At 49.2% G+C, this 10,580-nt stretch overlaps 1 protein-coding gene across 1 annotated transcript in view; it reads right to left on the reverse strand.

Moving 5' to 3' along the window:
• Positions 1 to 9,267, reverse strand: part of tmcc3 (transmembrane and coiled-coil domain family 3) — a 120,914-nt gene extending 111,647 nt beyond the window's left edge. Inside the window, exon 1 of the mRNA XM_033039385.1 lies at positions 9,195 to 9,267. Within this exon, the coding sequence (XP_032895276.1) occupies positions 9,195 to 9,227 (33 nt within the window). The 5' untranslated portion in view covers positions 9,228 to 9,267. The remainder of the gene's footprint in view (positions 1 to 9,194) is intronic.
• Positions 9,268 to 10,580: the final 1,313 nt, after the last annotated feature.

Below are 10,580 nucleotides of genomic sequence, written 5' to 3' on the forward strand. Positions count from 1 at the left end.
AAAATGAAAACAAATGAAATATATATAAAATGTCTTTCACAATCTCAGCTCAAAGCTCTAACCTTTGAAATCTGAAATACAGTCACTGTGGTAACAAGACGGCAAACCTGCACAGATGTTCATAGGTTCATAAGTGATAGGAGTAGAATTAGGCCATTCAGCCCATCAAGTCTGCTACGCCATTCAATCATGGCTGATCTATCTCTCCCTCTATCTATCTCTCCCTCTCAAACCCATTCTCCTGCCTTCTTCCCATAACCCCTGACACCCGTACTAATCAAGAATCTATTTATCTCTGCCTTAAAAATATCCATTGACTTGGCCTCCACATTGAATCTGTGGCAACGAGTTCCACAGATTCACCACCACCAACATGGACCCTCAATTAGCAATGATATAAAAAACACAATGGCAGTGACATAGCTGGTAGAGCCACTGCCTCACAGAGCCAGGCACCCAGGTTCAATCTTGACCTCAGCTACTGTCTGTATGGAGTTTGCACGTTCTCCCTTTGAACATGTGGATTTCCTCTGGGTGACAATAAACAATAGACAATAGGTGCAGGAGTAGGCCATTCGGCCCTTCGAGCCATTCAATGTGATCATAGCTGATCATTCCCAATCAGTACCCCGTTCCTGCCTCCTCCCCATATCCCCTGACTGCTATTTTTAAGAGCCCTATCTAGCTCTCTCTTGAAAGCATCCAGCCAACCTGTCTCCACCACCCTCTGAGGCAGAGAATTCCACAGACTCACTACTCTCTGAGAGAAAAAGTGTTTCCTCGTCTCCGTTCTAAATGGGTTTTTCGGTTTCCTCCCACATCCCAAAGACAAGCAGGTTGGTACGTTAACTGGTCACTGTAAATTGTTCCTGGTGTTAGTGGGAGGAAGAGTCGGGGGGGAGTTGATCGGAATACGTGGGAATAGGTTAATGGGGAGTGGGTGATGGGACTGGTTACTTTAGTTTAGTTTAGAGATACAGCATGGAAACAGGCCCCTCGGCCCACCGAGTCCACACCAAACAGCGAAACCCGACCTACACACACTAAGGACAATTTTACACATTCACTAAGCCAATTAACCTACAAACCCGTACGTCTTTGGAGTGTGGGAGGAAACCGAAGATCTCAGAGAAAACCCACGCGGTCACGGGGAGAACATACAAACTCCGTACAGACAGCGCCCGTAGTCAGGATCAAACCTGGGTCTCCGGCGCTGTGAGGCAGTAGCTCGACCATTACCAATCGCCTCCTATGTTGTAAGCAGTATTGAAATAGCAGCAGATAATCAGATTTTGTGATGTTGACCAGTGGAGAGAACATGAGGACATAGGCATCAATCATTAGACCATGCTGGTGAATCATTCACGGCAGGAAGACATGCCAGAGTTTTACACCTCAGACACTTGCACTCAGTCCGCCAAGGCCTGCTGGATCTCCCGGTTGCCAACCATTTTATCTCCCCTCCCCATCCCCACACTGACCTTTCTGTCCTGGGCCTCCTCCACTGCCAGAGTGAGGCCACACGCAAAATGGAGGCACAGCACCTCACATTCTGCTTGGGCAGCTCACACCCCAGTGGTATGGATTAATTCTCCAATTTTAGGTAACGACCCTCCCTTCTTTCCTCCTCTCTTCCCTGTGCCCAATCCTGCTCCAACTCTTTCTCTGGATGTGTGAGCAGGCAGGGCTCAGCAGACGTTAAGGTGGGTGAGTCTACATTAGTGAGCGTCTAGTGGGAGAGTCTAGCACCAGAGGGCACAGCCTCAGAAAAAAAGGACGGACTTTAAGAAAGGAGATGAGGAGGATTATTTTTTAGTCAGCACGTGGTGAATCTGTGGAATTCATTGCCACAGACGGCTGTGTGGGCCAAGTCAATGGATACTTTTAAGGTAGAAATCGACAGATTCTTGATTAGCATGGATGTCAGGGTTATGGGGAGAAGGCAGGAGAATGGAGTTGATAAATCAGGCATGACTGAATGGCGGAGTAAAACATTGCCTATCCATGTCCTCCAGAGATGCCCCGTGCAACCTCTCCACTCCCAGTCCTGCCACCAGACCTCTCAGGAGGCACCATGAGTATATAGGCTCAAAGGAAAGGAGGAGCAGGGCTCCCCATACAATTTGTCCACTGATATGGACCATATCTGGCCTCCTGTTCCCATGGCTTTGGACAGTGTTAGCAGGAGCCCAATGGCCAAATGTGATTGCTCGAGCAGCACGGTGACACAGCGATAGAGTTAAGGGCCTGTCCCACATTCCCCGAGTTACGCACGAACTCTCCCGTGTTTTCTTTCCCGTTGACTCAAACTCGGAGAATTACGGTAATAGCCAGCCGTGGGTACGCGGGGCTATTTTTTTTACTCGTGGACATTTTCAATATGCTGAAAAAACGTCCCGACTTACCTGATGCCCCGAGTACCTACGGCTGGCATTACGAGCCGCTACGAAACATCTACGGACTGCTACGGCCTCCTACGGACTCGCTACGGGCATTCTCCGAGTTTGAATCAAGGGGAAAACTCGGGAAAAGTCTTGAGTAACTCGGGAAAGTGGGACAGGGGCTTTACTGCCTTACAGCACTTACAGCGCCAGAGACCCGGGTTCAATCCTGACTACGGTGCTGTCTGTACTCACGTTGTACGTTCTCTCTGTGACCTGCGTGGGTTTTCTCCGAGATCTTTGGTTTCATCCCGCACTCCAAAGGCGTACAGGTTTGTAGGTTAATTGGTTTTCTATAATTGTAAATGGTCCCTAGTTTGTGTGGGATAGTGTTAGTGTGTGGGGGTCGCTGGTCGGTGTGGACTCGGTGGGCCGAAGGGCCTATTTCCACGCTGTATCTCTAAACTAAACTAAACTAATACCAGAACTGCTACTTCATGGAGACCCGACCAAGGGAAAACAACCACATGGTTTGTGTACAAAATCATGAGAGGAATAGATCAGGTCGATGCACAGAGTCTCTTGCCCAGAGTAGGGGCATCGGGAACTAGAGGGCATAGGTTTAAGGTGAGGGGGGGGTGGAGATTTAACAGGAATCTGAGGGGTAACTTTTTCACACAAAGGGTGGTAGGTGTATGGAACGAGCTTCCGGAGGAGGTAGTTGAGGCAGGACTATTGCAACATTTAAGAAATATTTACACAGGTACATGGATAGGACAGGTTGAGAGGGTATTAAGCCAAACGCAGGCAGGTGGGACTAGTGTTGATGGGTCAGAAGAAGGGTCTCGTCCCAAAACGTCAACTATTCCTTTCTCCAGAAATGCTGCCTGTCCCGCCGAGTTACTCCTGCATTTTGTGTCTATCGCAGATGAGACATGTTGGGCGGTGTGGGCAAGTTGGGCTGAAGGGCCTGTTTCCACGCCGCTATGACTTTATGGTGAATAGAAAAGAGATTCAAAATCTCTCTCAACATCTGTGAAGAGTTTCAACCATTGACACACACCAGGGGGAGCAAGCAATAGATTGTCCTGTCTGGCGTACCGGCATAATACACGGTGCTTGCTACAATGAGGAAACTAGAATAGAGGAAGCAAAGAGGAAAGGAAGGCGGATGGTGCATTGCCGTTGGTGCTTGGGCATTGAGTCAGGAAGTCACTGATGCAGCTTTTATGGATTTAAGTGTGAGATTGTTGCACTTAAGGGGAAAGTGTAAGAAGAAAAATATATAATTATTGGCAAGACCTTGAACAGCATTGATGTACAGAGGGATTCTGGGGTCCAAGTCTATAATTCCCTGAAAGTGGCAACACAAGTAGATAGAGTGGTGTGAAGTAGAAAGCATATGGTGTGCTTGCCTTCATTGATCACAGCACCGAGTACAAGGGTCAGGAGGACTTTGCTGGCTTAATCTTGCACTAAACGTTATTCCCTTATCATGTATCTGTACACTGTAAATGGATCGATTGTAATTGTGTATTGTCTCTCCGGTGACTGGTTAGCACGCAACAAAAGCTTTTCACTGTACCTCAGTGCACGTGACAATAAACTAAACTGAACTGAACGGATGCAGCTCTATAGGACTTTGATTGGGCTGCACTGTGTACAGTTCTGGTCACCCTAATACAGTAAGGATGTGGAAGATGTTCATTAAGTTGCAGAGGAGGTTTTACCAGAATGATGGCTGGATCAGGTGGTATTGGTTACAAGGAGAGGTTGGATTGTTTTCCATGGAAAGTCCATAGAACCTTCTATGGCATGTTTTCTATGACTAGGGTAGCTGGGACATTGTTGGCCGGTGTGGGCGAGTTGGGCTGAAGGGCCTGTTTCCACACTCTATTACTCTATGACTCTATGGCTGATAGGTCGAGGGGGGCCTTATAGAAATAAATAAAATTATGAGGCATAGATAGGGAAGACAGTCAGAACCTTTCTCCCAGGATTGAAACATAGGTTTAAGGGAAGAGGGACAAAGTTTAAAGATGTGCGGGGCAAGTTTTTTTTGCACAGAGGGTGGTGGGTGTCTGGAACATGGTGCCAGAGGTGGTAGAGACAGATACAATAGTGGCGCTGAAGAGATTTTTGGATAGTCATGGCATGGAGGGATAGGAATTGTGTGCAGGCACAGGAGATGAGTTAATCTTGGCATCATGTTCACACAGTGTGGGCTGAAGGGCCTGTTCCTTTAAACTATTAGTCTTCAGACTTTGGAGATACAGGCCCTTCGGCCCACCGAAGATAGGCCGACCAGCGATCACCCCACACTAACACTTGAGACAGTTTTTTTTACAATTTTACCGGAGCCAATTAACCTACAAACCTGTACGTCTTCGGAGTGTGGGAGGAAATCGGAGCACAAGGGGAAAACCCACGCACAGCACGGGGGAGAATGTACAAACTCTGTACAGACAGCACCCGTAGTCAGGATCGAACCCGGGTCTCTGGTGCAACTCTACCATTGCGCCACTGTGCTGCCCTCTACCGAGGTTTGTTGAGGATGAGGAGGAGATTGAGGAGCCTCTGCTCGCTCACCCTCCACTGACACCCTCCACTGACACAGCTGAACTGTGCTGCAATGCACTTAACACCACCCCTCCGACTCTCCCTCCCCCTCTCCACCCCTCCTCCACACCTCGCCCTAACCTCCCACACCCTACCCAAACCGCCCCCACACCGCCCCTCCCCCACCCCATCCCCCTCCCCTCTGCCCCTCCTATCTGCCCCTCCCCCACCCTCTGCCCCTCCCTATCCCCCTCCACCACACCCCTCCCCCACCCTCTACCCCTCCCCTTCCCCCTCCACCACACCCCTCCCCCTCCACCCCAGTCCCCCCCCCCCAAAAAAAATTCACCCACCCGGCCCCTGTTCTCTCCTTAGAACCGAACCCCTTGACATCCAATATCTACGGCCTTTGGGCCTTTGTGACCAGGCATCCCCTTCTCTCTGGACACCTCATCTTGCATGCACCACAGTCACCCCATTCATCATTTTAAACATACATCCAGCTCCGCCCCCCGGCTCCTGAGCTGTGCGCAACATGTCTGTGCAAGCCCAAGAGCGGTTCCCACCTCATTCCCTGCCCCACTCAACCTGTCTTGTGCACTTGTTTCAACAAGCCCAACGGCTCAATCCATCTGCAGAGACACTCTGGTATTTTCTGGCATGGAAATGCACGCCCGCTATTCTCCAAAGTAAGTTGCAAAAAGATGCAAGAAAATTAGTTCAGCTTGGAGTTAAGTTCGCGTTCCGATGATACTGTCTGCACAGTCAGCCTCTACAGAGGCCCAGATAAACCAGGGCAGGTGAGGAGAGCAGGTAGTCAGAGCACTCCTCCTTAACACTGCCTGATGAGCACAAGTTCACGTTATAGTAATAGAATTAGGCCATTTGGCCCATCGCGTCTACTCCGCCATTCAATCATGGCTGATCTCTGCCTCCTAATACCATTTTTCTGCCTTCTCCCCATAACCCTCAGCACCCATTCTAATCAAGAATTTGTCCATCTCTGCCTTAAAAATATCCACTGACTTGGCCTCCACAGCCCTCTGTGGCAATGAGTTCTACAGATTAACTACCCTCTGACTAAAGAAGTTCCTCCTCACCTCCTTTCTAAAAGAGCGCCCTTTAATTCTGAGGTTAAGACCTCTGGTCCTAGACTCTCCCACCAGTTGAAACATCCTCTCCACATCCACTCTATCCAGGCCTTTCATTATTCTGTAACTTTCAATGAGGACCCCCCTCAACCTTCTAAACTCCAGCGAGTACAGGCCCAGTGCTGTCAAACGTTCATCATATGCTAACCCACTCATTCCTGGAATGGTAAACCTCTTCTGGACTCCAGAGCCAGCACATCCTTCCTCGGATATGGGGCCCAAATTTGCTCACAGTACTTCAAATGCAGCCTGACCAGTGCCTTGTAGAGTCTCAGCATTACATCTCTCTTTTTGTTGAAAATTCCACTCAGATAGTCATAGCGTCCGACAGCGCAGAAACAGACCCTTCAGCCCAACTTACACACACCGGCCAACACTTGTCCCACCTGCCTGCGTTTGGCCCACATCCCTCTAAACCTGCCCTATCTTTGTACCTAACTTTATGTTTCTTAAATGTTGTGATAGTCCCTGTATCTCCTGCGGCAGCTCATTCCGTACCCCCACCACCCTTTGTGTAAAAACAAGTTGCCCCTCAGGTTCCTATTAAATCTTTCTCTCTTCACCTTAAATCTATGGCCCCTGGTCCTCGATTATCCTACTCTGGGCAAGAGACTGTGCATCTACCCTAGCTATTCCTCTCATGATTTTATACACCTCTATAAGATCACCCCTCATCCTCCTGCACTCCAGGGAATAGAGTCCTAGCCTGCGGAACCTCATCCAATTGCTCAGACCCTCGAGTCCCGGCAACATCCTCGTAAATCCTCTCTGCACCCTTTCCAGCTTGACAACATCTTTCCTGTAACATAGTGCCCAAAACACAGCACAATACGACCTCACCAACGTCTTATACAACTGCAACATAACCTCCCAACTTCTATACTATATACTCTGACTGATGAAGGCCAATGTGCCGTAAAGCCTTTCTGACCACCCTAGCCGCTTTCAAGGAAAAATATAGGTACAAAGTCCCCCACACACATGTCCTGCCAAAGCTGGCCCAATTGAGTTCCCTACAAGAGCAAATTGTGCAGTTATTTGTGTGACTGGTAGGACTGGAGGATCAAGTCGGAGCCACCAGTTAGTTGCAGACTATCCCAGGGTAACAAACAAGCCCGTTTTCAAAGATGTCCAAAAAAACTACTCATAAATCACTTATTATGTAACTGTACCTCAGTTTTGGCACTGGTTTACTATTGTCATGTCTGTCGAGATACAGTGCAAATCTTTGTTTGCGTGTTACCCAGTCAAGTCACGGCAGCATGGGGGCGCAGCGGCAGAGTTGGGGGGCGGGGGGATCTGATCTCAGCTTCTGCAGTTTCTTGTGCGGCACCAATCTGCCGATGAATCCCGCTCCTCTGTATCCACCTGTCAGTTGCAGGACTTTGTCCCGCCCCCACCTCTTGTCCAGCTTTCTCCCCCACTGCTCCTACCAGTATGAAGAAGAATCCCAACCCAAATCGTGGTGTAAATAGTCCTTGATTATGTTGGCATTATGTCGGAGTGAATGGCAGCCAGAGCACGTGAGAAAGAACAATGACTAAAAGTGAAAAGAGAGGGGAAACTTGGGCAGAATGAACGTTAAAGGATTTAAGGGAGCGTTAGATAGAGCTCTAGGGGCTAGTGGAATCAAGGGATATGGGGAGAAGGCAGGCACGGGTTATTGATTGGGGACGATCAGCCATGATCACAATGAATGGCGGTGCTGGCTTGAAGGGCCGAATGGCCTCCTCATGCACCTATTTTCTATGTTTCCATGTTTCTATGTAAAAGTGTGTAAAAGCACAGCTCCAGATTCAGGGACAGTTTCTTCCCAGCTGTTATCAGGCAACTGAACCATCCTATCACCAACTAGAGAGCAGTCCTGAGCTACTATCTACCTCATTGGAGACCCTTGGACTAACTTTAATCGGACATTATCTACACTAAAGATTATTCCCTTTATCATGTATCTGTACACTGCCAGTAGCTCGATTGTAATCATGTATTGTCTTTCCACTGACTGGTTAGCATGCAACAAAAGCTTCTCACTGTACCTCGGTACACGTGACAATAAACTCAACTAAGTGTGTGTGCACATGCTGGACTTTTGTGAGATTGTCGCGGTGTCCATCGGACAGCCGTTGTAACCAGGGATGGTCTGTGACAAATTTCAGATGTAATTGTGTGGGAAGGAACTGCAGGTGCAGGCTTAAACTGAAGATAGACATAAAACGTTGGAGTAACTCAGCGGGTCAGGCAGCATCTCTGCAGTAAAGGAATAGGTGATGTTTCAGGTGGAGACCCTTGTTCAGACAGGTAAATTGCTTGCTTGGAAAACGGCCAATGGGCATGAAAAGCATCTCAGAACTGCAAGTCCCTTCTCAAATCAAGCGGGGCCAAGATCTGTTACAATTCACAACACATTTGGGGCAGCACGATGGAGACCCGGATAGCTTTACAGCGCCAGAGACCCAGATTCAATCCTGACCACGGGTGCTGTCTGTACGGAATTTACACGTTCTCCCCGTGACCAAGTGGGTTTTCTCCGGGTGCTCAGGTTTCCTCCCACACTCCAAAGACGTACAGGTTTGTAAATTAATTGGCTTCGGTGAAAATTGTAAATTGTCCCTAGTGTGTGTTAGACAGTATTTGTGTGCGGGGATCGCTGGTCGGTGCGGACCCGGTGGGCGAAGGGCCTGTTTCCACGCTGTATCTCTAAAGTAAACTTAAGACCGACACAAAAAGCTGGAGTAACTCAGCAGGTCAGACAGCATCTCTGGAGAGAAGGTGTAGGTGACGTTTCGGGTTGAAACCCTGCCGCGTTGATGAAACCATTTCACAACTGCCTCTCCTACACAACCTCCAATGATGTGACCAATAATTCACAATGTTTGCAACAGTCCACAGATGCTAACAGTTGCAACTCCGTTGTCCCAAAAATAACTTTGAGGTTGCACAGCATAAAGTTTTAAAAATAGGAAGTTTAAAGTCTTAATCAGTTGAACAGCCCGCCAGTGACTTCCTACTCGAAGAAATGTTTATGAGATTGAAATATTCAAGTCACGTAGCAGTGGCAAAAAAATGTGTGACAAATAGTTTAAACCACAGTTCCGTGTCCTACCTGGGTTACTACGATGTTTGGCACCCTCTTCATTTCTCTCTCGCGTCCCGGTTCAATGAAGTTGCGACTGCAGGGAAGTCTGTGACGAGCTGGTTAAACCAGTCGATGATCAGGGCAACCCCTTCCTGTCTCTGGCACCCTTTCCCTGAAGTCTTGGCGTGGACCAGCGAGTTAAACCGGTTTGCAACACTTGCTCATTACAACACAAAAGGAGCTCGTTCAGCCCATCCAGTCCATGATAGCCCCCTCCTGCATTGCAATTCCACCCGCCCCATTCCCCCTCTCTTTGCATCCTTGAGCCCATGAATTAATTGCCACTGACAGCTGCGGAGGCCAAGTCAATGGATACTTTTAAGGCGGATGTCGACAGGTTCTTGACTCGTACATGTAAGAAAGAACTGCAGATGCTGGGTTAAATCGAAGGTAGATACAAAATGCTGGAGTAACTCAGCGGGCGAGGCAGCATCTCTGGAGAGGAGGAATGGGTGACGTTTGGGGTCGAGACCCTTCTTCAGACTGATTAGCACGGGTGTCAAAGATTCTGGGAAAAACGCAGGAGAATGGGGTTGAGAGGGAGAGATAGATCAGCCATGATTGAATGCCGGAGTAGACTTGATGGGCTGAATGGCCTAATTCTGCTCCAATCACATGACTTTATGCAACACACCATGTGGTTTCCACAAACACTCTTTTTTGATTCTTCTGGTGTTTGCCCACACTAGGGATTTTACTTCGGAGTCACGTGAGTGACTACGTGAAGAACCCCGCCAGGACGCATGCGTGTCATATCGCTACACGCATTGCAACGAGTCACAGCAGGGGGAACGACGTTCCCTTAGCGGCAAAATTTGAAAGCCGGGAACAGCAGGTAAGGAGACTCTACGTTCCTTCCACTTACCTTTTAGGTGGAGACATGGACCGGATCCACGAAGGCTGCGGGAAAGCTGGCGGGGGAGAACCGCGGAGTTGCGGGCAGCCAGCAGCAGCAGCCAAAGGCACGCTAATCTCCCGTAATGGGAACAGCTGTGCCCGACTTCGCTCCCGCGCCGGCCCCGGCCGGTCGGGAGAGGTAAGCATAAACTAACAGAGTCGTTGACTCCGAGGAGTCCGACTCTGAATAGCCGCGAGCTGCCAGTGCCCGTGAGCATGGGGGCCGGTTGGAGCGGCTTCAGGATGGACCATCTTCAAGCAGCCGCGAGCGGCCAGTGCCCGAGAGCATAAGAGCCAGTTGGAGCGGCTGCTGGAGGAAATACCCCAAAGTGGCAGGCTCTGGGAGATGGAGGCTAGCCACAGTGGGCAGTTAGTAAGCCCCACAGCAGTACCTCGTGTAGGGCTGCACAGTGTTTCTCCCTCATCAGAGGGGAACACGGAGGGTCAATCCTGGGC

The sequence above is a fragment of the Amblyraja radiata genome, chromosome 21 (genome assembly GCF_010909765.2).
Source record: "Amblyraja radiata isolate CabotCenter1 chromosome 21, sAmbRad1.1.pri, whole genome shotgun sequence".
Classification (NCBI taxonomy): Eukaryota; Metazoa; Chordata; class Chondrichthyes; order Rajiformes; family Rajidae; genus Amblyraja; species Amblyraja radiata.